At 46.1% G+C, this 27,890-nt stretch overlaps 1 protein-coding gene across 2 annotated transcripts in view; it reads left to right on the forward strand.

Annotated features, from left to right (window-relative positions):
• stt3b (STT3 oligosaccharyltransferase complex catalytic subunit B) overlaps positions 1 to 27,890 on the forward strand; it is a 142,863-nt gene that overhangs the window by 52,826 nt on the left and 62,147 nt on the right. For both annotated transcript variants that reach the window (XM_070880584.1, XM_070880583.1), the window contains exon 3: positions 19,931 to 20,218. In XM_070880584.1, coding sequence (XP_070736685.1) covers positions 19,931 to 20,218 — 288 coding nt within the window. The remainder of the gene's footprint in view (positions 1 to 19,930; positions 20,219 to 27,890) is intronic.

The following is a 27,890-nucleotide window of genomic DNA, read 5'->3' on the forward strand; positions in this document are numbered from 1 at the left end:
AAGTGACTTTTCCATGGTCCCAGCTGTCCATGTTATTAATTGTGTTTCTAACCAGACATTCTTCTAACTTTTTTAAAAGGTGTTAATCAGTATAGAATTAACTGCTTCAGTTGGAATTCCTAGTGGCAACCCCTAGGTGGCAAAGAAGGGGTGGATTTCCTTTATAGTCATATAACTTGAGATAAATTTAAGTATTTGATTAACTTTGTTAAGAACAGCTTCAATTTATGAAAATCAACTTTAACTGGAAAGCCTTCTTCCATAACCACCACTAAACCAGTGCTGACTGCTCCTTATAGTCCCTGCTGTTAATATGAACTGGATCCTGTAATATGAATTGTATCCTGTGACATGCTTTTGAGCTTTCCCTCCACTACCAATATTGACCTATAATTCCCAGTTTGTGCCTCAGTTTTCTTTTTCAATATCCGGGTTACAGTTTTAGAACTCCTAAGAATGTTATCTTGAACTTTGTCTATTTCCTTTCTCAGTTCTTTGAGGATTCTAGCTGAATGTCATTTGGGCCCAGTGCCTTTATAAATATTTAATTATTTTTTGTTTCTGCATAATTCATTCTTTATTGACCACTGTCTGTTAGATTACTGAACTAAACTGGCTGTATCTGGAATTTATCTACATTATTTGTAAAGACATCCACCACATTAGTGGCTCAGTGCACAACCAAGTGGAGCACTATGTCATATAGACCAGTGGGTCCCAGGCTTGAACCCTATACTGAGTTAGCTGATGTCTACTGGAGCAACATTTGGAGTCTACATTGGCTCCTATCCAAGGCCCCTATGAATGAAAGAAGTGGAAATTCAGCATGGTTTTTTTCACCCCAATCCTTATCCCTCCTGGCAAGTGTGCATGTATAAGATCAGATTGTTCACTCAATTTGTTACAAATCTGTTCCTAGACTAATAAATCTATTTGTGCCCTGCTTTATATGCTGATCAGTACTGATTACCTTAATGAAATAACTTGTATTTTCACTCCTCCTTGGTTGTTCCTGCTCTGTCCACTTTGTTTCTCGGATCTTGAGCCTCCCACTCCCAATGATCTCTCTCTGCCATGTGTCCCCCAGTACGCACACTCCACCCTCTGATTCTGGCCTACTGGCCCCTGTTCCCTTTGTTCTACCGTCCTTCATTCATTATGTCTTGTCTTCGAGAACCAATGTCCTTGCAAAGAGGATTCATTGGATTGTAGGAGGAGGGGTGAGGATTTAAACTTAAACAGGAGGGACAGACCCATGGCAGACCCAAAACTAAGAAGGTTGATGAGCATTGAGACTCTCAAGGTGATGCTTATTTATAGATAACGGAGGGAGTAGCAAAGAGGAAAGTAACACTAGAGAGGTTGGGAGAAAGGGCTAGTCAAATTTGAGGCATGACCTATGTTGTGTAGAAAAGAAACTATGTTCACCTATGTGTGCAAATGATAAAATTACATTTTTTTTTATTAGTACTTTGACATTTTACAGATCGCACATATCGGCGATAGAACTGAACGAAATTCTAAAAATGTGGGAGATTCCATTAAGTTCACAGTTTATACACCATATCATATCAAGCTATTTTGTGGATAATTTGAAGCTATAATTACAAAGAGCTGTATTCAAGTATATTAATGGTCAGAGAATGTGCTCTGGGTGTCCATATCTTGTTTCCAGTGTGTTTCAATGGGTCTGGCTAGATAATACACATAACCTGAAACAGAATCGGCTCAAAATTGGCCAGGAGGTGCTCTGTTTTTTTTTTGGAGCAACTTGATTTTTCTGGAGTATCTTAAAAATCCAGATTTTGCTCATTCATTTTGCGCCAGTGGAAGTGAGTTAGTTAGGAATTTTTTCCCTTTTTTTTTTCAAAAGGGGGCGTTAACAGCCACCTTCGCCCACTTTGGCAATTTAGGCCACTTTGGCCAGCTAATAGTTACTCCAAACTAACTTAGGCCAGCGTATGTGGCCGCTTGTGAAAACCCTTGCGGAGAGTTAAGAAATCAGCGCAGGTAGGTACATCAGAGACCATTCGGCATGAGATAGGAGCGGGAAGGGAAGTGGCGAGGACCTTGCACCAAGAGTTACAAAGCACTAAATAAAGCACAACCAGTAATAAGCATTCAAGAAGAAATAAAAACATTCAAGAAGAAATAAAAAAATAAAACTAAGTCTTGCCTTCATCTCCGAACTCGGCCCATGAAGGCATTGGTGCGGGAGACCACTTGGCCGGGGATAGGTGCGGGATGACAACGCACCGGGAGGACACTCAGCCAGGGATACGGGCGGGAGCGATTGAAGTGCCATCGGAGAACACACAGGCTGCATGAAGCAAACTCACCGACCGGACTGCAGCAAGGGCAAAAGACTTTAACAGCGGGCCAGCCAGTGCGGGAGCCCACCACTCGGCCTGGGGTAGGTGCGGGATGACCGGGAGACCACTCAGCCAGGGATAGGGCAGGACGATTGGGAGACCACTCAGCCAGGGATAGGGCAGGACGATTGGGAGATCACTCTGCTGACATTGAAACGCACAAGGCTGCAGGAAGCAACCTCATGGACAAGCTGGGTGGGGGTTGGAGGAGGAGGGAGAGAGAAATCACATGACTCAAGGGGGGTGGGGGAAGAGGACAAAAGATCTTTGGGTGTGGTCCATGTACATACCTTGGTGTGGGGGGGGGGGCGGGGGAGGAGAGGAGAGAAGAGAGAGAGACACACACACAGAACTGCGAACCTCTGCCGTGCTGTGCTGCCTGCTTTCCTGCCATTTTACCACCTTTTGACCTTTGAAAGTTTAGCTAACTAAGTATGGAGGCAATAATATCAATGCCACACCTTTTGCGAATGTTCTGCATCATTGTGCTACGTAGGAGACAATTGATTAGAGCTCATCACATCAGAGCCCATAGGCTGATGGGCAGCTCATCCGTGAACGCTTTGCTGATGCCTGAGGGCTCAGTGACAACTATTCCACATGGGCATGTTTATTTTTTGCAGTTCCTAAATGTTGTGTTGTGTTAATGGAACATGATTCAGTTTTAATGTAAAATATATTTTATTCAAAAGTTTACAATGTACTTATCTTTAGTGTAATATAATTATTTTATCAAACTTTACTTTAATATGACTCTTTAAGACCACTTAAACTTTAAGATCACTTATAGGGCCCAAGTTTCCACATGATTTGCACCTGATTTTTGGGAGCAATTGGTGGAGAATGGACTATCTTAGAAATCGCAATTCTCCACTTTTTTTTCTGCAGTTCTAGTCAGGTAGAACAGTTCTACTTTGGAACAGAATTTTTTCTTCAAAAGGGGGCGTGTCTGGCCACTGACACCTGATTTCAAAGTTTCCACAGTGAAAACGTACTCCAAACTAAAGTAGAATGGAGCAAGTGAAGATTTTTGTAGAACTGAAAAAACCTGTTCTACACATTAAAAAATCAGGCGCAGGTTACAAATTAGGCGTCCAGAACGAGGTGGGGGGGGGGGGGAAGTCATTAAATTCTATAATAAATCCTTATTTATACTTATACAAATAAATCCAACCTGAATAAACATTTATAAGCAAAGAAAAGATTAAATAAATCATCTTCCTACCTGTGTGAAAGTGCTTCAGGCAGGCCTTTCGGGACCGAAGGCTGAACGGGCCGGCCCGAGACTTCGGGCAGGGCCCGTCCCCAGCACCAGATTTACACGTAGGTGGCGTTGGGTCGGGTCGGGAGAGAGAGAGAGAGAGAGAGGGGGGGGGGAAGAGGAGGGGGGGGGAAAGAGGAGGAGGAGGAGGAGGAGGAGGAGGAGGAGGGGGGGGGGGGGGGAGGGGGAGGGAGGGGGTGGGAGAGAAAGAGAAGGGGGGTGGGAGAGAAAGAGAAAGAGGAGGGGGGGTGGGAGAGAAAGAGAAGGGGGGTGGGAGAGAAAGAGAAGGGGGGTGGGAGAGAAAGAGAAGGGGGGTGGGAGAGAAAGAGAAGGGGGGTGGGAGAGAAAGAGAAAGAGGAGGGGGGGGGGGAGAAAGAGGAGGGGGGGGGAGAAAGAGGAGGGGGGGGGGAGAAAGAGGAGGGGGGGGAGAAAGAGGAGGGGGGGGGAAGAGGAGGAGGGGGGAGAGAGGCCAGATCCAGGAGTCGGGTTGGGTCCAGTGGGGGGGGGGGGGGGGGGGGTCGGGAGTGCGGGTTGGGTCAGGTCCAGTCGGGGAGCGGGAACAGGAGCGCGGGTAGGGTCGTGTTGGGTCCAATCGGGGGGGCGGAGAGCGGGAACAGGAGCACGGGGGCGGGGGGGGGGGGGGCGCGGGTGTCGGGTCTGGTCCGGAGGCAGCGGGGAGTGGGTGTCGGGTCTGGTCGAGGTGGGGGGAGGGCAGGCAGGAGCTGGCCGTGGGAGGAGCCTTATTCACGCAGCCCCAGTGAGGCCATTCGGCCAGGGCTAGGGGCTGCGTGCTTCGGGCCCGTCCCACACAGTTCGGCGCCTGGAGCTACTGCACTTGCGTGCCGACTGTAGCGCGCATGTGCAGAGGTCCCGGCACTGTTTTCAGCGCAGGGACCTGGCTCCGCCCCCCCACAGCTCGTGCTGGCTGTGTCGAGGGCCAGAGGACCTGCAAGTAGGTGGAGAATACCGAGGATTTTTTTAGGCGCACTTTGTGGCGCGAAAAACGGGCATCCAGGTTGGGACTGCGCCGTTCTCGGCGCGTGTGGAAACTTGGGCCCATAAAGTTATAAATTTACATAACCTACAAAAAACTTTCAATTTGAAAACAGTTACAACAGTAACAACAGCAGCAGCAAAGAAAGGCTGCACCCATCTCTCATCCCCATCTCGGTGAATGTGCACTTCTTCATGGTGGGTGGGGGGGGTCAGGTGTTAATGTGGGGGGTCCGGCTTGGGTCTCTTCAGAGGCTGGTATGGGGATTGCAGTGGGAATGGTGGCACATGGCCTGTGTATGTTCCCTTATTGCAGCAGCTAACTCGCACATGCCCTCCCTGATGGCCTGAGCCGTCCTTTCCACTACCTCTGACATTCCCTTCCTCATGGACACTATTCCCTCACTGATGTTCCCGGAAATCATTACCATTTCCCGTGCAATTACTGTTCCTTCTCCCGACAGTCCCGTTGCCTCATCACTCACCCCACTGATGGTGCCCATGAGTGATCGGGTAAGATCAATGTTCTCCGCACTCAATGCCATGATTCTGAATCACATCTGTTGCATCCTGCATCTCAGGAGAGCGTGCTTGATTTCTCCTTACCCTCACCTTGGGTCTGCCTCGTGGCACCCCCCCAGTGGGAGGCGCAAGCTGGGACGGTGGGGCCCTGGGTGTTCCATGCTGCATCCCACCACCACAGGGACCCTCAACCTCTGACGCTGTGAAACCGTGGAATGTCACATCAGAACTTAAACCACTAATCATGGACGGGCTGAAACCAAGGAATGTCACACTAGAACTCATGGAAGGGTTTGCCAACGCGAAGTCCATTAACTTGGCCTCATCCATATTCAGTATAACCATGTCCCCTTCTTCCATCTCCATCCCCTCTCCCTCCCCCCCAAGTTGGTCTGCAGGGTTCGGCTCGTACATGTCTGAATCATCTTCTGGATCTTCGATTGGCATCAGGTTCTGCAAAATATAACAGAACAGTCAAATGGTTAGCAGCACAGGAGGGGGCAGGATGGGTGGCATGAGTAGGCTCACACGTAGCAGGTTGATTTGAAGGGTCACGATGAATTTTCAGGACTTGTCCCCTCCCTCGTTTGTGGGCCCAGTTTGTGCAGTACTGATTGTTTTTCTCCAGGCAGGACCCATCAAAGCAGCGACCCTCTCTTCTAGGGGTGTCAGTTGGTGCAGATTTGGCAGGTCTCCTCCTGTTTGAGTTCTTTCCCTTTTTGTTGTGGGACAATTTCTCCTGCAAAGTTAAAAATGTAACTTTCAGGGTGTCTTTCTGCTGGGTGGGACATATACAGCTGGTCACATTTAAAATTGCAATTGCATGAATAAATGAAAATATTACTTGCACTATCTACTTGACCAAGGTCCTGCCATTTCTTTTTACACTGGCTTCCAGATCTCTCTGTGTTCACTACTGCGCAATAATCTTCTGCAACTTGGTTCCAGCGTTTCTTCATTTCTTTGGGTGGCACTTTTGTGTGACCTGTAGCTGGTATCCAGCTCCTGCTATCTGTTCTCAATGACACTAACTAGTATCTCCACTTTGTCATGCAAGAAATTCTTTGTTCTTGGTGTGCGTTGTTGCATTGCTGTATTGAATTGACACTCGCAGCACTTTTCCAATGCTCTTAGACAGTGATTTTTCCAAACACACAGTTCTTATTTTGCATGCCGCAATGATTTTCAGAAATACAGCATTCCTTCTGGAGCTTTTGCAGGCATGCAGCACTATTAACACAGAGCACTCACTGCTTCTTGATTCCACAGCACTCCTCCTGGCACTAAAAATCAAGCAGTTTCGTATCCCTTTAAAGATGGCCGATTGCCAAATTTCTGCGCGGACATAGCGGCCCGACTCCAATTCCCATGAGCAGATGTCCCAGCACTGTTTTCAGCGCAGGACGCTGGCTCCGTCCCCGACTCCACTGGCCGCGCTACATGACGACCGGGGAGAAGGCAGACGGCGTCCAAAGTGGGGAGCGATTTGTTTTTTTCTTTTTGAGCCGTTTTCAACGCAGAAAGTCGGTGCATCTCCGGTGAGTGCGCTGAAAAAAGGGGTGGGCCAATTTTGAGTCCTATGAAACTAGTTTAAAAGTGAAATGAATTTGATATTTGACATTTTCTCAATACTTGAACCATAACCAGAGCAACTTGAAATCAAAAGTTGACATTTGTGTGTTTTGGAGTTGGGGAACAAAAAAGTATTTGAGGGGAACAAAAATAAAGGTTGCAAATTTGCTGAAAATTGTGAACTACCAATTGGAACTGGATTCAAACTACCCATATTCAACTTAACAGCCTTGTAGCCAACAGAAAGAAGGGTGACTTTCCTCCCAGCTGTGGATTGGATTTGAACCCAGATGTGAAAGGACAGTATGCCATTCAGTGTCCAACATTAAAAGTTATGAATGTTAATTTAGTTTTGGATTTAGCCTCCTTACAGGAAATGTGAATACTATGACTTGAATTATTGCATATTCTACTGAGTGAAAATTTTCATTATTATTTATGTAACATGTTACAATAAAAACTGGTGTGACTTGCAACTCTGACAAACTGAGGATTTGGTCTGTACCGTGTGCAGCTTGCCAAACATCACTCGAGCAGTCACACAAACAGGAGAATGGTTCAGTTAGTACCACTTGCATCTCTGGGTCAGAAGGTTGTGGGTTTAAGCTCCATACCAGTACTGAGGGAGTGCTGCACTCAGTATCGCTGTCTTTGGAATGAAATGTTAAAAACATGTCCTGTCTGTTTATTTAGGTGAAGGAGAGCAGGAGTTCTCCTGGTGTGGCATACTTGGCTTTTTAGAAGGCATTCGATAAGGTGCCACACAATTAAACACAATTAGGGCCCATGGGATTGGGAGTAATATACTAGCATGGATTGATGATTGGTTAACGGACAGAAAACAAAGAGTAGGAATAAACTGGTCATTTTCGGGTTGGCAGGTTGTAATTAGTGGGGTACCGCAGGGATCGGCGCTTGGACCCCAGCTATTCACAATCTATCAATGATTTGGATGAGGGGACGAAATGTAATATATCCAGGTTTGCTGACGCAAAGATTGGTGGAAATGTAAGTTGTGAGCGGGATGCAAAGAACTTCAAGGGTATATAAGACAGGCTAAGCGAGTGGGCAAGAACATGCAAATGGAATATAGGGCCCAAGTTTCCACAGGATAAAAAACGGGCGCCCCTCCGAGCTGGGCGCCCATTTTTCGCGCCTAAAACGGCGCCAGAAAAAAATCGCGCTGTTCTCGAGCGCTTTGCAGCTCCTTGTCTGTTTGGCGCGGAGCCTACACTCGCGCCGATTTTGTAAGTTGGAGGGGGCGGGTACTATTTAAATTAGTTTTTTTCCTGCCGGCAACGCTGCGCGTGCGCGTTGGAGCGTTCGCGCATGCTCAGTGTGAAAAAAAACATTGGCACTCGGCCATTTTTGTAGTTCTTTGCAGCTGTTTAATTTTTGAACATTTTTTAATAAAATCACATTGCCATCAGCACTGAGGCTTCCCTTCTCACTGTCTCCTTCCCCTCCCTCCCCTGCGTGGCAACAAGCCGCTGTCTCCTTCCCCTCCCTCCCCTGCGCGGCAACAAGCCGCTGTCTCCTTCCCCTCCCTCCCCTGCGTGGCAACAAGCCGCTGTCTCCTTCCCCTCCCTCCCCTGCGCGGCAACAAGCCGCTGTCTCCTTCCCCCTCCCTCCCCTGCGCGGCAACAAACCGCTGTCTCCTTCCCCTCCCTCCCCTGCGCGGCAACAAACGGTGGTTTCCTTCGAACGATGGCTGAAGCACTTTCACACAGGTAGGAAGATGGTTTATTTAATCTTTTCTTTGCTTATAAATGTTTATTCAGGTTGGATTTATTTGTATAATATTTGTAGAAGTATAAATAAGGATTGATTGTAGAATTTAATGAGTTCCCTTCCCCCCCCCCCTCCCCCCCCCCCCCCCACCTCGTTCTGGACGCCTAATTTGTAACCTGCGCCTGATTTTTTAATGTGTAGAACAGGTTTTTTCAGTTCTACAAAAATCTTCACTTGCTCCATTTAGTTTGGAGTACGTTTTCACTGTGGAAACTTTGAAATCAGGCGTCAGTGGCCGGACGCGCCCCCTTTTGAAGAAAAAATTATGTTCTAAAGTAGAACTGTTCTACCTCACTAGAACTGCAGAAAAGAAAATGTGGAGAATTGCAATTTCTAAGATAGTCCGTTCTCCACCAGTTGCTCCTAAAAAAATCAGGCGCAAATCATGTGGAAACTTGGGCCCATAATGTGGAGAAATGTGAAGCTATCCACTTTGGTAGGAAAAATAGAAAAACAGGTGTATTTTTTTTAAATGGTGAGAGATTGGGAAATGTTGGTGTCCTTGTACACGAATCACTGAAAGTTAACACGCAGGTACAGAAAGCAATTAAGAAAGAAAATGGTATGTTGGCCTTTATTATAAGAGGATTTGAGTATGAGTAAAGAAATCTTACTGCAATTATATAGGGCCCTGGTGAGACTGCACTCTGGAGTATTATGTACAGTTTTGGTGGTCTTACCTAAGGAAGGATATGTTGCCATAAGAGGGAGTGCAACAAAGGTTCACCAGACTGATTCCTGGGATGGGGGAGATTGTCCTATGAGGAGAGATTGAGTAGACTAGGCCTATATTCTCTAGAGTTTAGAAGAATGAGATCTCATTGAAACAAACACAATTCTTCCAGCACTTGACAGGGTAGATTCGGAGAGGATATTTCCTCCGGCTGGGGAGTCTAGAACCAGGGGTCACCAACTCTGAATAAGAGGTCAGCCATTTAGGACTGTGATGAGGAGAAATTTCTTCACTGAGGGTGGTAAATCTTTGGAATTCTCTACCCCAGGGGAGTATATTCAAGACAGGAATCGCTAGATTTTTGGATATCAAGGGATATGAGGATAGTGCAGGAAAGTGGAATTGAGGTAGAAAATCAACCATGATCTCATTGAATGGCGGAGCAGGCTCGAGGGGCCGAGTGACCTACTCCTCCTAATTCTTATATTCTTATGTGCTAGCCTTTCTCAACAATGGTCACTTATTTCTCACTTATTATTGTACGTGAAATAGCTGCCAGGTTTGCTTATGCAGCCAATCTTTGTACTCCAAAGTAAATATACGTGAAGTGCTTTGAGAGGTGGTGTAGTGGTTATGTTACTGGACTAGTAATCCAGAGGCCTCAATGACTAATCCAGAGAACATGATTTCAAATCACACCATGGCAGTTTGAGATGTTGAATTTGGTTTTTTTTTTAAAAATCTGGAAATAAAAAGAAAAAGCTAGTATCAGTAAAAGTGACCATGAAGTTGTCCGGTTGTTGTAAAAACCCAACTAGTTCATCAATATCCTTTAAGGAAGGAAACTTGCTGTCCTTGCCCAGTTTGGCATAATTGTGACACCAGTCCCACACTGATGTGGTTGGCTCTTACTGCTCAATGAATCAGGACAGTTAGGGTTGAGCAATAAATGCTGGGCTTGCCAACGATGCTCACATCCTGAGAATGAATTAAAAAAAAAAAACTGAGGGTGAGATACTGGAGAGTGAGCAGTTGGAATTTCAGATGGTAGAAGACGGAGCAGAATTGAATTAAGCTATAGTTTAGCACAAGTGGGACCATGAATGCTTTTTAAAAAAAAAAATGGCAGCTGTGTATGAATTCTCGAGGATGTATGCGAGGAATGGATAGAAAAAGTGGAGATTTGTAGAGCACAGAGATTGAGGTTTTTTTTTTAAAAAGAGTTACTTACCCAAGTAAGGAAGAGGAAGTGAGCAGGCAACTAGAAATTCAGAAAATATGGAAGGAACAGTAAATGGTTTTAGAGAAAGGAGCTAGCAGATTTATCTCTTTCAGAAACAAAGGAAGATTGAAGTTCAGAAAGGATCTGACAAATAGTAATTATATAGACGTGTCAGTGAGAATACAAGAAAAATAAATGGTTATAAAAATAACACATTAGAACAAGAGCACAGGGGTCAAAACATATTGCTCATAGCTTTCCCAGATTCACCTTCGTCCTCTGTTGATAATTAGCAGAATGTACATGTTCACCATTATGGAGCAATGCAACTCCGTTGTAAACTGCACTTCTGTCCCCATTTATCAGCATGAAAGTAATGTGAAGTAGGTAACTGAATTTGAAAATTCAGATTAGATTCCAGCAACTGTCAATCTGTTTCCTGTGAAGCAGAGACAGCCCTGAGTGGAAATGCCTGCTCAATGCTGAGAGTTTAATCCAAGTAACCCAGTCTATGATGCAGTGCAGGAACCATTATTTTTAACTGACATGCCTAGATGAAAGGCTACAGTACAGGACAGCCCTGAAGTTGAAAAATAAAAAGAACAAGGTAGACCTGGATGTAATGATTTTAAACACCTTGAGGTTTACATTTCTAAACCGTAGATGTAATTTATCTAAATTTTCAAAAGGCCTTCAATAAGGTACCACATAATAGACTAATGAGTAAGGTCAGAGAATGCAGTGTCAAGGGATAAAGCGAAGAATTAATAGCTAGCTGGCTTCAAGACAGAAAGTAGGGATAAAGGGTAGCTACACAGGGGTTACGGTGTTCCACAAGGATCAACACCTGTTGTTCACAATTTATATTAATGATTTAGACTTTGGAATAAAAAACACAATTTCTAAATGTGCAAATGACAAAATTGGGGGGGAGGAGGGGAGGGAATAGTCAATACTGAGGAGGACTGCAACAAATTACAGGAAGACATTAATAAATTTGCAGAATGGGCATATCATTGGCAAATTAATTTCAACACCGATAAATATGAGGTATAGGTGCAGCGTCCCGAATCTGGAACCCTTGGGACTGAGGCCGTTCCGGATTCCGCGTTTTTCCGGACTTTGGGATGTCTTTCTGACATCACGAATCTGGAAGCACCCGAGCCCAGGTTTGGGTATTTCTGGATTTCGGAAGTGGGGGGTGGGGGTGCTCACCGATGAGGTCGTCGGGTGGGGCCCAGCCGTCAAGGAGTTGTTCGGGTGGGCCCTGCCGCCAAGGAGGAGCTGCTCGGGTGGGGGCCCCCGCTGAGGAGCTGATCGGGCGGAGGTCGAGCAGCGGGGGTAGTGAGATGGGACCTCGAGGTCGGCGGGTCCGGATTCCAGAACATTTTACGGATTCCGGACAACCCTGCCACCAATCAGTCTGGATTTCGGAACTCCAGATTTTGGACGCTGCACCTGTATTACATTTTGGTAGGAAGAATGGGGAGATCGCTTATTACTTGAAGGGTGTGAGTCAAGGTGGGGTAGAGGAGCAAAGGGATCTCGGAGTACAAATACACCAAATCATAAGGCCATACAAAAGTAAACTAAGCACGAGGGTTTATTTCGAGAGAGAGAGAGAGAGAGAGAGAATGGAACAGTAATGAAGTCATGCTGAACTCGAATCGAATCTTGATTAGACCACACTGTACAATTCTGGTCTCCATATTATAAAAAGGATATAGAGGCACTGGAGAGGGTGCAGAGAAGATTTACAAGGATGATACCAGAAATGCGAGGGTATACTGATCAGGAAAGGATGAACAGGCTGGGGGTCTCTTTCTCTTGAAAAGGGAAAGTTGAGGGGTGACCTAGTTGAGGTCTTTAAAATAATGAAAGGTTTTGATGAGATACAGAGTGTTTCCACTTGTGGGGAAAAGCACAACTAAAGGCCATAAATATAAGACGGGAATTCAGAAGAAATTTCTTTACCCAGAGAGTGGTGAGAATGTAGAACTTGCTACAACAGGGACTGGTTGAAACGAATAGTACAGATGCATTTAAGGGGAGGTTAGATAAGCATATGAGGGAGAAAGGAATAGAGAGTTATGCTGATAGAGTTAGATGAGGAAAGACGGGAGGAGGCTCGAGTGGAACATAAACACCAGCATGGACTGGTTGGGCTGAATGACCTGTTTGTGCTGTATATCCTGAGGAAGCAAAGGCCCTGGGATTTTATGCCACTTGCTTGCCTTAAACTGTCCTCTCGCACTCTTTGTTCACAGTACTTAGAGGAGCAAGTTATAATTGATCTTTACAGACTAATTTTGTTCAAAGTACTTTGACTCTTTGCAGAAGAAAATTATGGTTTTACCAGAAATTCCTTAAACATTCATTTTCTTGTCAACCTGAAGGCCCTGGAGGCATGTCTCCTTCCTTTCTAAATCACTAGTGAAATCAATTACGGGGAGTGTCCTGGAGCACCGCCTGGCAAACGGGGCAAGCCTTCAAACTGACCTGAAAGCTGCTCTGGGCGTCACTGATCGGAACCAAAATAACATGCTTGGAATGCAATTTTCCCAGTCTATATCGCATGGTTTCCAGAAGTCATGAGGCTTTAGAGTAGCTCTCTGGGTAGGTGTTCTGAAATCTCAGCTGTGCCGTTTGCAATGGATTCACTAATTGAGGGAACCAAAGTATCTGAGCAGCAAAAGAGACCTGACTCGATGGTCCCCCAAAGGGAAAATTGTTTTTTTATTAATGAAAAAGGTGAAAACAATTTCTTATAATGGGGAATACTTTGCAGAAAAACTGCTCCCCTAAGACTTTCCTTCATCATCAAGCAATCTGACAATTTTAAGTCCTACTGAAGAGATTTAACTGTGCCACTTGGTGTTAGTATTGTGTTTTCCCGTTCTACACTTGAGGGTTACTATTATCCCATTTACTTTCCAAGGTTGCTTCTGAGAACCCGGGAAGTGTCATTGGCGACAGTCCTGTAAATTGAGGTGCAGCAGTGCTGTTAGATGCACCAAGATCCACCCTGGTCCTCCCAATCCCACTTTATCATATCATTTTCAGTCTGGCCACAGGCTGATGTTGAAAGTTGCTGTAAAGGTGCACATGTACGGACCTGCCCGCAACACTGGTGAACATTCCAACCAGCCTCCCAAGCTTCTAATTAACTTGCAGAATGGGCATATAATTGGCAAAGGAATTTCAACATAGATAAGTGTGAGGTTTTACATTTTGGTAGGAAGAATAGGGAGGTGGGGTAGAGGAGCAAAGGGATTTCAGAGTATAAATATGCAGAAATTTGTACTAAAAATAGCGACACAGAACATAAGAAATAGGAGTAGGCCGTTGGCCCCTCGAGCCTGCTCCGCCATTCGGTACAATCATGGCTGATCATCGACCTCAACTCCATTTTCCCGCCCTATCCCCATATCCCTTGATTTCCTTAATATCCAAAAATCTATCGATCTCTGTTTTGCATATACTCAACGATTGAGCATCCATGTTCCTTTGGAGTAGAGAATTCCAAAGATTCACATCCTTTTAAGAAATGTCTCCTCATCTCGGTTCTATACTTGCTGTAGAGGGATTCCAATGAAGGTTCACCAGATTGATTCCTAGGATGAGTGAATTGTCCATTGAGGAGAGATTGAGTAGACTAGGCCGACCCCCTATCATGAGAATCTGACCTAGTTCCAGACTCCCCAGCCAGGGGAAATAGCCTCCCAGCATCTAACCTGTGAAGCTCCTTAAGAATTTTAATGAGATCACCTCTCATTCTTCTAAACTCTAGGGAATATAGGCCTAGTCTACTCACTCCTCTTGGGACAATTCACTCATCCTAGGAATCAATCTGGTGAATCTTCGTTGCAATCCCTCTATGACAAGTATGTCCTTCCTTGGGTAACGAGATCAAAATAGTATATAGTACTCCAGGTGCAGTCTCACCAAGCCTTATATAATTGCAGTAAGACTTCTTTACTCTTGTACTCCAATCCTTTTGAAATAAAGGCTAATATACCATTTGCTTTCCTCATTGCTTGCGGTACCTGCATGTTAACTTTGTGATTCGTGTACAAGGACACCCAGGTCCCCCTGAACACCCAGTTTATGCACTCAATTTTCCCCAGTGATTTGTGCCTTTTTTTGGCCTAAATTTAAAAAATCCAAGTTTGCCCAAAGATTGTGTGCCTGAGTAAGTCAATTAGTTACGATTTTTTTTTTAGGTTCGTTTATTTTGCATCATTGGGGGCGTAACCTGATATTTGCGCCAGTTTTTCACAATTATGCAAGTTTGACCAACTTGCATTTCTTTCTAGGATGGCATATGTGACCACTCCTGAAAAATCTTCTGGGCACCAGTGCACATCAAAAAATCGGCGCAGAATGACACCATTGTTTGTCTTTTAGGCAAAGTTTTGGAGGGAGTCAAGAACACACAAATGTGCATCAACCTTAAATTTTTCCAACTGAAAACGCAGAAAATGAAAGTTTCATGCAATTCTTTAAGTTCGGATTTATTTTTTTAAGTGCCATACCTTGTGCAAGCTTTCCGCGTGATGGTGCTGTAGGGGAGATAATTGATTCAACATCATTGCATGAGGAACCCCAACGAGCATGTAGGATGATGGGAGGAGGCCTTACCCACGTCGGGTATATCGAGACAGGCATTCGTACCTGCACCTGAGTGATGCAGACTGTGTCAGAAGGCTGTGTTTCCGCAAAGAAGTTGTAACACAGATCTGTGAGTTAGTAAAAGCAGACCTGCAACCTAGAAACGTCTGGGTGGACTGCTTTGTCAGTTGAAGTGAAGATTACAGCTGCACTTTCATTCTATGCATCTGGATCATTCCAGGTCACAACTGGGGATTTGTGCGCCATTTCTCAACATGCAACACACAGCTGCATTCGGCAGGTGACTGTTGTACTATATGTCTGGAGGAATGACGACATAAAGTTCCCCGTGACCGTCTAGGCAATGCGTGAAAGGTCTGTGGGCTTCTCTAGAATTGCTGGCTTCCCTTTGGTAGATTTCGAGATGTACAGGAACAGAAAAGGCTTCCACTCCATTAATGTGCAACTCGTGTGATGACGTGCATCGCATCATGTCAGTTGATGCAAGATACCCTGGGAGCACCCATAATGCGTTCATCCTACGTGAGAGTGCTATAGCTGCCATGTTTCAACAGCAGCCAGAAGCATGACAAAGGGTATGGCTTCGCCACCTGCCTCATGACACCTCTACATGTAACCCGGATGGAAGCTAACCGGGAATACAGCATGCCACACATTGCGACGCGCAGCATAATAGAGGACCATTGGCATTTTGAAACCGCTTTTCCGATGCCTGGACCATTCCGGAGGCTACTTGCAATACTCCCCTGAGATTGTTGGTCAGTTCCCTGTTGTGTGCTGCATAACTTAGCCATCATGAGGTTGCAGCAGCTGGTAATAGAAGACCCACCTGAGGTGAGAGTGGCTGATGATGATGAGGAAGATGCAGATGACGAGGAGGAGGAGGAGAACGAGGAAGCCATGCAACTGCCTGAACCCAGAGCATGACAGCGGAGGAGGGCGGGCCGTCGTGCCCCTTTAACGATTGCTCAAGCCTTGCGCCAGCAATTCATCCGTGAACGCTTTGCTACCTGAAGGCTCAGCGGCAACTATTCCAAATGGACCATGTTTACTGTTTGGACCAGTTCGGTAATGTTGTGTTGTGTTAATGGAACAAATAATGGAAATAAATCATCTTCACTTCAAAAAGTTGTGTTAATAATGGAAATTATTCAGTTATAATTTAAAATATATTTTATTCGAAAGTTTAACAAACATTTGTTTGTACTTAACTTTAATAAAAATATCCTTGTATCAAACTTTAAAGTTTTCAGTTAACATCACTTACTAACTTTAACATCGCTTACAAACTTGTATTTACATAACTTACAAAAAACTTTTAATTTGAGAACGGTTACAACAGTGGCAACAATAATAACAGCAGCAGCAAAGAAAGGCTGCACCCATCTCTCCTCCATCTTATTCTAAGACCGCCTGCTGCGCTTGGTCTTGTTGAATCCACCCCTCCCCGCATACGGTGGCGCAGCGTTTCTCGGGTTAGTACCAAGCTTATTCTTTCGAACATTTCGGGTAATGCGCGTGCACTTGATTTTGAGGGGGGTGGGGGCTGGGTGGGGGGGGGGGTGGTGCAGGCAGTAATGTGGAGGGCCCGGCTTGGGCCTCTTCAGGAGCTGGTCTGGAGATTGGAGTGGGAGTGGCAGTTGATTCTGCCAATGGGCGTGGGTTCCCTTATTGCAGCAGCTAACTCTGTTGCTGAACATGAGGGAGGGAATGACAGTGTGTCAACTACCTGCAACATTCCCCCCCTCATGTTCCAGGACAGTGTTCCCACTTCTCATGAGTGTTGTCACTTCTCCCGACAGTTCCGATACATCATCACCCACCCCACTGATGGTGTCCAGGAGTGATCGTGTAAGGTCAATGCTCTCTCCACTCATTGCTCTCATCTGAACCACATCTGTTAGATCCTGTACCTCAGGAGAGTGCTGTCAAGTTCTCCTTCCCCTCCTCACCCTGGGTGTGGCTAGTTGAATCCCATTGGGACCTGCAGCCTCGGACAGTGGGGTCCTGGGTGTGCCTCGCTGCACCCCACTGAAATCCCTAGCCTCGCACTGTGGAAAACCATGGAATGTCCCAGCAACACTCATACCACTCAGGGTCCACCACTCGTACCTCAATGGGCAACACCACCTCCAACAAAGTGAGTATAAGAGTGGGGGCTTCCTCCATCACCTCCCCCTCACCCCCATGCTCTTGGTCTAGAAGGTGAGATTGGAAGATGTTCTCCTCTTCAGACTCATTCGTGTCTGCATCGTCGGGGTTGGCCTCAAGTTCTGTAAAATATAACAGAACAGACAAATGGTTAGCAGCAGAGAAGGGTGCAGGCAGCAGGCTGATTTGAAGGACCACGATGAACATTGCATCAACCGAAGTGTAGCTGACGGAGACATCCCCATGAATTGAAACATGGCTAGCCCGCACAGCACTTAACAATTAGCAAAGCCGGACCGTGGAATTTGCAGGATTTGCCCTCTCCCTCGAGTGTGGGCCCAGCTTGTGCAGTGGTGGTTGCTTTTCTCCAGGCAGGACCCATCAAAGCAGCGACCCTCTCTTACCAAGGGTGTCAGTGGGTGCACATTTGCCGGGCCTCCTCCTGTTTGAGTTCTTTCCCATTTGTTGTGTGCCACCTTCCTCTGCAAAGATGAAAATATAACTTTTTAGAGAGGGTGTCTTTCTGCTGGGTGGGACATATACAGCTGGTCACATTTACAATTGCAATTCCATTGAATAAATGAAAATATTACTTACACGAACTACTTTACCAAGGTGCTGCCACTGGCCTCCAGACCTCTGGGTGGTCACCATTGCACAGTAATCTTCTGCAAGTTGGTTCCAGCGTTTCTTCATTTCTTTTGGTGAAACTTTTATGTGACCTCTGCTGGTGTCCAGCTCGTGCCATCTGCCCTCAATCACAGTAATTAGTGTCTCCACTTCATCCTGTAAGAAATTCTTGGTCCTGGCACCGCATTGCAGCTCCGATTTTTCCAATGAGAATTAAAGTTCTCGCACACAACTGGCTCTTTAAAATGGCCGAATGCAGACCGGGAGCTGTAGTGGGCATGCGCGCCCATAGCAATCATGTCAAAAACGTTCTTTTTTTTTTTCACGCATGCGCAAAAGGAGTAGCATTGTTTTTTCTGCGCAGACATATTAGGCTCCACCCCTGAAGCTACAGGACAGGCTGCGCAGCACCAAATTCGGAATGGGGAAGCTTGCTCCTTATGTTTTTGGAGTAGTTGGGGGCCAAGAATAATGGGCTTAACTCTGGCAATATGCCAAAAAATGGCATTGGGGAAAATTAAGCCCAAAATCTGTAACTTTGCAGAGGATAGTGAGTTCAACTTTGTGTCGTGCCGTTATGGTGCAGTGTGCTGCACCTGCCTCAAGCTGTACCCCTGCATCTGTTACTTAGAAAAACTCTCTTCTTCCTCCAAAATGGCAATCAGGAACGTACCACGTGCAGAAAGTCTTGTCATTTTGTAACTTGCATTCAAATGTTTGGTTGTGCTGTGACCAATAAACTGGAAGTTCAATATTTGCACATTCTCATCTCTAGTTTGTGCTTAGTGTATTATGCTATAACAATATGCAAATTACCGTGCAAAACGTTGAAAGCAGTTGTCATTTTTTTTTTAAATAAATAGCTTAATTTTGCTTTTTGAAGTGTTGAAGGTCTGTCTTGATGGCATTTAACCATTTGTTATAGAGATTTTTATATCTTTCAAATCTCTTTCATGGGATATAAAAAAACCTGTGCATTTTTAAGTGTTCAAAAATGGGATTAAAAGGAATACAGAAGGAATGTATTTCTGTGTAAAAGGGTGAGGGAAATAGTTTTCTCTGGTATGTACCAGCATAAATATGTTTGGCCAGGGTAAAGTCTGTAGAAGGCTGACGGGTGAGCCTGGTACATATTCGTAAGAATTTTGTCAATTCCAGATCTGGCAGCAGCTTTGTCAGCTTGTTCTGACTGCCAGTCATACTGGAGCACAGTGATGTGCTTCCTGTATGTGGAGCAGTTGGAGTTGAACTGCATTCCGGAACTGTACATAGGCTTTGGAATTGATGTAACCTCGAAGGACAGGGAATCTTGTTTAAGAGGTGGGGGAGAAATATTTATTTTCTTGATGGCATAAAAATATCGGTGGTTGCAGCTGTCATGAACAAGCATTCTATTTTACAAACGCACCAATTTGTTTGTGAAGGTTTCTGAAATAATGGACAGTTTTAAGGATATGGTATGAAGCATACATTGAATACCAGCCTATGTGTGAGATTCAAGTTGAGCATACATGGGGGATGGAGGGAGGAGATGAGTGGTTAGTGCACAGTTTGTATCATATGTTATAACTAGGTCAGTGCTATTGTCAATGATGGCTATGCCTTGGCCCAAATTATATGGGTATCTCAAAATGGGCAATTTAAGCTTTCTCTGATTCAAGTAACTCCACAAAATAAGTCATCCATTAAATTACTGGCCTCTTGTGCATCTCCAATTTCTGTCGCCTCCACCATTGGTTGTTTCTTCAACTGCCTAGGGTCCAAGCTCTGGAATTCCTTCCCTGAACCCATACCCCTCCTTTTTTTTAGACGCTCCTTAAAACTCTCTTTTTGGCCAAGCATTTGGTCACATGCCTTAATATCTCGTGGCTCAGTGTCAAATTTTGTCTGATAGCACTCCTGTGAAGTTCTTTGGGACGTTTTACTATGAAACTGAATCCATGAGGATATGATCTCTTCAGGAGATGTGTTGCAATATTAAAAAATACATTGTGGCTTACTCTTACATGTTTGAATAAAGTAAAAAATAAATCAAATGCATACGTAAGAGATGTCCAGTTAACTTAAAATATCTCCATATAATTAACGCATTTATCTTGTTTCCCATGCAGGTGTATCCTGGCTTAATGGTCACAGCAGGCTGTATACACTGGATTTTGAATACGCTTCACATAACAGTCCACATCCGGGATGTCTGTGTCTTTCTAGCACCTGTGTTCAGTGGTCTTACATCAATATCAACCTTTCTCCTCACTAAGGAGCTGTGGAACCAGGGTGCAGGACTACTTGCTGCCTGCTTCATCGCCATAGTGCCTGGCTATATATCACGATCAGTAGCAGGCTCGTTTGACAATGAAGGAATAGCTATTTTTGCATTGCAGTTTACATATTACCTCTGGGTAAGTCATCCATATAAATATAACTTTGAAATCTAGAGAGTGATTTTTTTTTTTTACAAACAAGTTTTTCTCTCTTGGATGGGAGGAGTTGAAACTGAACCAGCCATCTAAAAGTTGGGACTTTTTAAATAACACGTTCCTAGTTGGCACCAAAATTGCATTGTAAAGTATTGTGAAAAGCACTTGTATTTTCAAAGTTGCAAATGAAACACTACTTGCTGGCTCAGATTCATTCAATATGATTAGTTTTTCTTTCGCTAATGAGTGTGCAAGCCTACGATGGTAATTCTGTTTAATTTAAAATTTAAATATCTTGCTATATTTTTAAGTTCAGGAACTGTGCAACTGTTTTGGTGGTTGGAAAGTTGTATTGCTCGGGTTAGTTTTGACTTTTGTAGCTGGGAATGATACAGATGATTTAAGAACATTTCTGATTCCTGAAGATGCAGACCCTCTTGAGAGAAGGGCGCTTGATAATGCCTAAATGAACTGTGCAGGATACGCTGCAGGAATGGCCACCACTTCAGAGTCTTAGCCATCTGCACACCAATTTTATTTTTTTGCCATACACGTATTATCCAAGATTTAAGGGCTATTTTTTGCAATCCTGGTAAGTGGAGCCAAAAATGTCTAACTGCTACAGCAAAGCTGGCCAGAAGCTGACTGCTCATAATTTCCAGAGTCAGTCCATTTAAATAATTACTATGAGCTCCTAGCCCCGTTGACCATGCATCACAAGCTAACCCGATGTGGAAAGTCTGGCTTTTGGTCCCAGGGTGTGCCTACTTAAAGGTACCTAGCTGCATTTTAAGGCTCAAAAAAGCATTTTATATATTTGTACAGCTTCACCAAAGCTGTGGTGAAGAGGGGCGAGGGGTGAAAGAAGTGCCAGGCAAAAAAGCACAAAATGGTGTCTCTGCGCAAGTAACCGAGCAGAGCAACATGCAGACCCCAATAATTTGATGGCTAGTGAAGTGAATGTGCTGCTACATGATGTGGGTACAAAGAGGGTTGCCCGATTCACATTTCAGGGAACCCTCCAGAGAGCACAGCAGTACATCATGCACGTCAAGAATTGGTGGGCAGGGTCACTGATAGTTATAGCAACTGCAGAACCTGAGAACAGTAGAAGATGCTACATTTTAGGAATACGGCAAGGTAAGACCATTTACCAGGTAGTGCTTGTCAAATTGTTCCACATTTACGGCTTGCCCACAGCAAATCCTTACACAACCTTCCATTTAAATTTTTTTAATATATTTTAATATGGGCTGTGGATGATGCTGGCAAAACAGCATTTATCACCGATCCCTACCTATCCTGAGGGCATTAAGACTTGGGACTAGACATTTGGCAGGTTTGCACCTATTTTACCACCGTAGCTGGGTGGTAAAAGTGATTTTTTTTTTGGGTGGTAAACGCGCGGCACAAAATTCAGCACCCGAGCGGAAAATTCAGCAGTGGGTTTGCGCCGGCAGTAAAAAAAAATTTATTGTCCGCCCGTTTTTTAACCATTTTTATGACTTCAATCGGCGTGCAATGCTCCACTATCGCCATGGACGGAAAATTGGCTGATACCACTATTTTTACCGCCCGCCCAAAAACACGCCCGGAAAAAAAATCACGTCTTACATGGTCGGATCTACGACACACCCGGCACTAACGATGTCATCTTGAAAACACAGCAGAAGTTCAGTGCATAAAAGGATTGAGAGGGAAAGCTGTGTTTTACACACACAGGTTTTTGTGAGTTTATATCTTGTTATAAAGGCTATTTGAAAACAATTAAAAGAATGGGGGCTATAATATCTCTGCCATTATTGCTGGCTGCTTATTCTGTGCAACATCGAACTGGAAGAAGGCTTATTTAGCAGCATTTTGAGGGTAATCAAAGACGTACGGAGAGGAGGTCTTACCCCCCACGACTTTACAGGGAACAGCACTCATACCTGCAGCTGTCTGAGGCACAGTGCATTCGAAGGCCGCACTTTCGAAAAGAGATTGTCAGAGATATACCAGCTGATAAAGGCAGACCTACAGCCTACCAGTAGCATCAGGACTGTACCGCCCATCAAGGTGAAGGTGACTGCCTTCTATGCCTCCGGCTCCTGTCAGGCATCAGCAGGGGGCATATGCTGCATCTCGCAGTTCGCTACACATAGCTACATTTGCCAGGTGACTACTGCACTGTACGCACGCAGGATGGATTTTATAAAGTTCCCAATGACCATGGAGGCACAGAATAAGAGGGCTGTGGGTTTTGCACGATTTGCTGGCTTTTCCAAGATCCGGGCTGCCATTGACTGTACGCACATCGCCCTGCGAGCACCTTTAGAAGAGCCAGAGGTTTACCGAAACTGAAAGGGATTCCACTCCCTGAACACACAGGACAACGGCTACGGCCTCACCACCTGGCTCATGACTCCCCTCTGGAACTCTCGGACACAAGCCGAGCATCGCTATAATGACGGGCATATAGCCACACGCAACATCGTCAAAGACAATTGGGGTGCTCAAACAGAGCAGTGCTTCCGATGCCTGGACCACTTTGGAGGCAACCTGCAATACTCCCCTCAGCAGGTCGCTGAGTTCATTGTGGTGTGCTGCATGCTACACAACTACACATGAGGGGACAGGATTTGCCACTGGGGACTGCAGGACCACCTCAGGAGAGAGGGGAGGAGGAGAAGAAGGAGGACCATGAGGACGAGGAGCCTGGTAATGAACTCAAGCCACTACCACCACCACAGGGGAGGCCTCGTGGAGCTTTCGCTTATGTCAGCAGCTCATAAATCAATGCTTTGCTTGAATAGTCATCATCATCATAGGCAGTCCCTCGAAATCAAGGAAGACTTCCACTCTAAAAGTGAGTTCTCAGGTGACTGAACAGTCCAATACAGGAATCACAGTCTCTGTCACAGATGGGACAGACAGTGGTTGAAGGAAAGGGTGGGTGGGGAGCCTGGTTTGCCGCACCCTCCTTTCGCTGTCCGCTTGATTTCTGCATGCTCTTGGCGACGAGACGCGGTGCTCAGCACCCTCCTGGATGCTGTTCCTCCACTTTGGGTAGTCTTGGGCCAGGAATTCCCAAGTGCCGGTGGGGATGTTGCACTTTATCAAGGAGGCTTTGAGGGTGTCCTTGAAACATTTCCTCTGCCCACCTGGGGCTCGATGCTGTGTAGGAGCTCCAAGTAGAGCGCTTCCTTAGTGAGTCTCGTGTCGGGCATGCGGACGATGTGGCCCGCCCAACGGAGCTGGTCGAGCGTGGTCAGTGCTTCAATGCTGGGGATGTTGGCCTGAGCGGTGCATCTGGCTCCCAGTGGATTTGCAGGATGTTGCAGAGGCAGCGCTGGTGGTGCTTCTCCAGCATTTGAGATGTCTGCTGTATGTAGTCTATGTCTCTGAGCCATATAGGAGGGCGGGTATCACTACTGTCCTGTAGACCATAAGCTTGGTGCCAGATTTGAGGTCCTGGTCTTCAAACACACTCTTCCTCAAGCACACTGGAGGCAGTGTTGGACATTGTCATCGATGTCTGCCCTTGCTGATAGTAGGCTCCCGAAGTATGGAAAATGGTCCACATTATCCAAGACCACGCAGTGGATATTGATGACCGGGGGACAGTGCTGTGTGATGGGATCAGGTTGGTGGAGGATCTTTATCTTATGGATGTTTAATGTAAGGCTCATGCTTTAGTATGCCTCGGTGAAGCTGTTGACGATGGCTTGGAGTTCGACCTGAGTGTGCGCAGACGCAAACGTCGACCACGTACTGTAGTTCGATGACACAGGATGGGGCGACCTTGAATTTAGCCTGGAGGCAGCGAGGGTTGAACATGTTCCCACTGGTTTCTACAGTTTAGTTCCACTCCAGCGGGGAACTTGTTGAGTGTGAGATGGAGCATTGCAGCAAGGAAGGTTGAAAAGTTGGTGCAATGACGCAGTCCTGCTTGACCCCGGTCCGGACGTGGATTGGGTCTCTGGTGGATCCGTTGGTGAGGATCACTACTTGCATGTCATGGTGGAGTAGGCGGGGGATGGTGACAAACTTTTGGGGGCAGCCGTAATGGAGGAGCACACTCCATGGTCCCTCACGGTTGACAGTGTCAAAGGCCTTTGTGTGGTCAAAGGCGGCCATGTACACAAGGGTTAATATTCCCTGCATTTCTCTTGTAGTTGTGGCCACGGTGAAGTTCATGTCTGTTGTGCCCCATAATGGACGGAATCTGCATTGCGACTCTGGGAGGAGCTCTTCAGCCACAGGGGGAAGACATAAGAAATAGGAACAGGAGTAGGCCATACGGCCCCTCACGTCTGCTCCGCCATTTAACAAGATCATGGCTGATCTGATCATGGACTCCGCTTCACTTCCCTGCCCGCTCCCCATAACCCCTTATCCCCTTATCGTTTAAGAAACGATTGAGGAGAATTCTTGCGATGACTTTCCCAGTGGCCAACAGCAGGGAGATTTTTCCGTAGTCAGACTTGTCCCCTTTTTTTGAAGATGGTTGCGATTAGGGCATCTCTCAGATCTCCTGGCATGCTCTCCTGCTTCCAAATAAGAGCAATGAGGTCATGCATTCGTGCCAGTAGTGCTTCATCGCAATACTTTAGTGCCTCGGCGGGGATTCCATCTGCTCCTGTTGTCTTGTCCTTGAGCTGACAGATGGCCTTTTCTACCTCGTGCAGGGCTGTGGTTTTGCAGAGATGGTGGCAGGTAGCATGCTGCGGGATGGAGCCCAGGACACTCGAGCCAAAGACAGAGTCTCGGTTAAGGAGATCTTCAAAGTGCTCCTTCCAGCGGGCACTGACTGCCTCGGTGTCCTTAATGAGTGCCTCTCCGTTCTTGGCCCTCAGTGGAGTGGGGAATTGGGTGCTTGGGCCACAAGTGGTCTTGACTGCGCTGAAGAATCCTCGCATGTACTGGTTGTCGGCCAGCTGCTGGATCTCCTGTGCTTTCTCCACCCACCATCTATTCTTTCTGTCGCGGGTTTTTTGTTGGACCTCTGCTTCAGCCGCCTGTAGAGCTGCTTTGCTGCTCCCGAATTGGGTTGCTGCTTTATTCAAAAATACCTTGCGCTTGGGGCTCATTAGCTCCTGGATCTCCTGGTCGTTCTTGTCAAACCAGTCGGTGTTGAGTGATCAAGCATCTCTTCGCAGGCACTGTGGGCACTCTGCGTCTCAGGGTCATCGAGGATCACCAGGTTGGCAGAGAGGAGCTGGCTGTATAGGGCTTTCTTAACTTGGTCTTTGAGTGCCCCAGCATTAATTTTCCTTGAACAGTGAAAGGCACGTTTCACTGTTGCCTGCCCACTCTATCCCACCATGTTGACTATTCCCCCTTTTATTCTACAAATGAGACACTGCACAAGAATGGTTAAGGCGAACAAAAGAATTTATAAAACATTTGTAAATTTATGAAACACTTGTACATTCTTAAAACTTTTTGTAAACTTTAATTTTGAAACTTAAATACATTTTTAAAACTTTTATAAAATACAAAAGCAGGAAAAATACAGCAAAACATCCCCTGCAAGTCTTTTAACTGAGGCCACCTTCCCCCCCACCCTACTGATCTTAACACCACCCTTACTTGCCCCAACCCGCGCTGGGGGAGAGACAATGGAGACGCCATTGGACCCCCTGGAGAGGCTGAGGGTAGGAAATCCCGGCTTCTGAGTCGAAGGCTCTTGCTCGGCCGCACCACTCACAGGTGCTGTCGATCTGGGTGGTATGACACTTGGGGACTGCAGTGCCAAAACTCGAGACCATCAATTGCCGCAGGGCATTGAGAGCCTCTGTGTTCTCCCGCATCGCAGCTACAATCTGTGACATGCCCTCCCTCATGTCCACAGATTGTGCCACAATGTTGCCGGAAATGCTACCCAGGGCCTGGAAGAGCTCTCCCTTGACAGTCCCACCATATCCAGGTGTGCGTCTGCCTGTCTTTCAGCAGACTGGCTTTGCCGACTCAATCTCCAAGAGACGGCAGACAGGGTTCTACCCTGAGGGTGCGTTGCTGCACACAACTTGGACCCACTGCCTTGGATTGGACGAAGTCTGTGAATGTGGCTTCCTTGAGGAACTTGTGGCCGCATAGCGCCCCCCCCCCCCCCCCACATCCACAACAGCTGCATGATGATGTTCCTCCCATGGAGGGTCCTCAGCGCGGCCCTCATCTTTCGTCTCGACCCACTCATGATGGGCTGAGATGGAGGCTTCCATAGGATGATGTGGCGCCTCAGAATCCTCATCTGCAAAATAGAAAACAACAGACGAGTGGTTTGCAGCAGAGGAGGGGGCAGAGTTTCATGAGTAAGGTTACATTGCGCAGGCTTATTTGCAGGACCACCACTACGTTATATGTCGTCAAGAGACACCATCACATTACCCGAATCCGAGTCCACAGACACTACATCACATTGCCCCAACCCAGCCTGGGGATTTTGGAGGACTTACCATCAGTTTGAAACATGGGCACAGCATCCACATGGGTAGTTGACCTCCTGGAGGCACCAATTAAACCAGCCACACACTCCGCCAGGTCTGTTAATGGATGTGTTTGGGATGGACCACCGCCTGTGCGTTGCTGCTCGCGGCAATTGTGGGACAACTTTTTCTGCAAAAATGACAATAGGAATGGTTACCAGATTGCCCTTTTGCTCTTGTGGCACACACACAACCATCAAAGACTTGTATCATACTGTGTGCATTTAATACAGCTGTCTGTTTAATGGCCCTGATAGTTGCACATGGTTCACGAGGAAGATATCAACATGCAGATGTCAAAAATCAGTCTTAATAATGTGTAGCGATCATTCATAGCAAATAAGCTGCAACGCCAAGCCTACCTACAGCAACATGTCAGATTTATAATTTAAGTAATCAAGGAGCGCAGCAATAAAAATATTACTTACGCTCATGACCCTGCAATGGTCATTGCACCTTTTCCCGCATTGCTGGTGGTCCCTGCTAATGTCATCAGCAGAGGAGACCTCAGCAACACAGGTCCAAATTCTCCTTATAATGGCTGGGGGAGGTTTACTTCTACCCCTCCTATTAAACTTCCCCTGCCCCTCCCCCCCCCGCCCCCCCCCCCCCCCAATCTACTTTCAGTTGCTGTGATCAGTGCTTTATTGGCATCTGAACTAAATTTCCTGGCCCTCTGCCTGCTATGATCACCCTGCATCTTCTCTTGTCTGTGAAAAATGACAGATTGAGATCTGGGTGTACTGCACATGCGTGGGCGCACCCTGACACCTGACCAAAATCGCGGGAAGAAGAAAAAAATCGGCAAAAAAATTGCGCATGCGCAGAAGGTCCGTTTTTTTCAGATCAGTGAATTCGGTTCTGACGCGCACATGCAGTCGTGCAAGGCCAGATTTTACCGCTATCGCTGGTCATCGTTTGCCAAATTTTGCGGCATCCAGCCATAACGGTATTTGGGCGCTAAAATAAAAAGCTGCAATTATCGCCCAAAAACCAGCCATAGAGCTAATTGCCAAATTTCTAGCCCTTAGTGTGTGGACTGGAGTTGTGTGTAGCCCAGACTGGGTATGGGTGACAATTTCCCTTCACTGAAGTTACATTAGTGAACTATTTGGACTTTTATGACAATTTAGCAGCTGTCATGGTCATTTTGTCTGGTGTTAGCACTAAAATTACTAGATTTA

The sequence above is a fragment of the Pristiophorus japonicus genome, chromosome 5, assembly GCF_044704955.1.
Source record: "Pristiophorus japonicus isolate sPriJap1 chromosome 5, sPriJap1.hap1, whole genome shotgun sequence".
In the NCBI taxonomy this organism is placed as follows: domain Eukaryota; kingdom Metazoa; phylum Chordata; class Chondrichthyes; family Pristiophoridae; genus Pristiophorus; species Pristiophorus japonicus.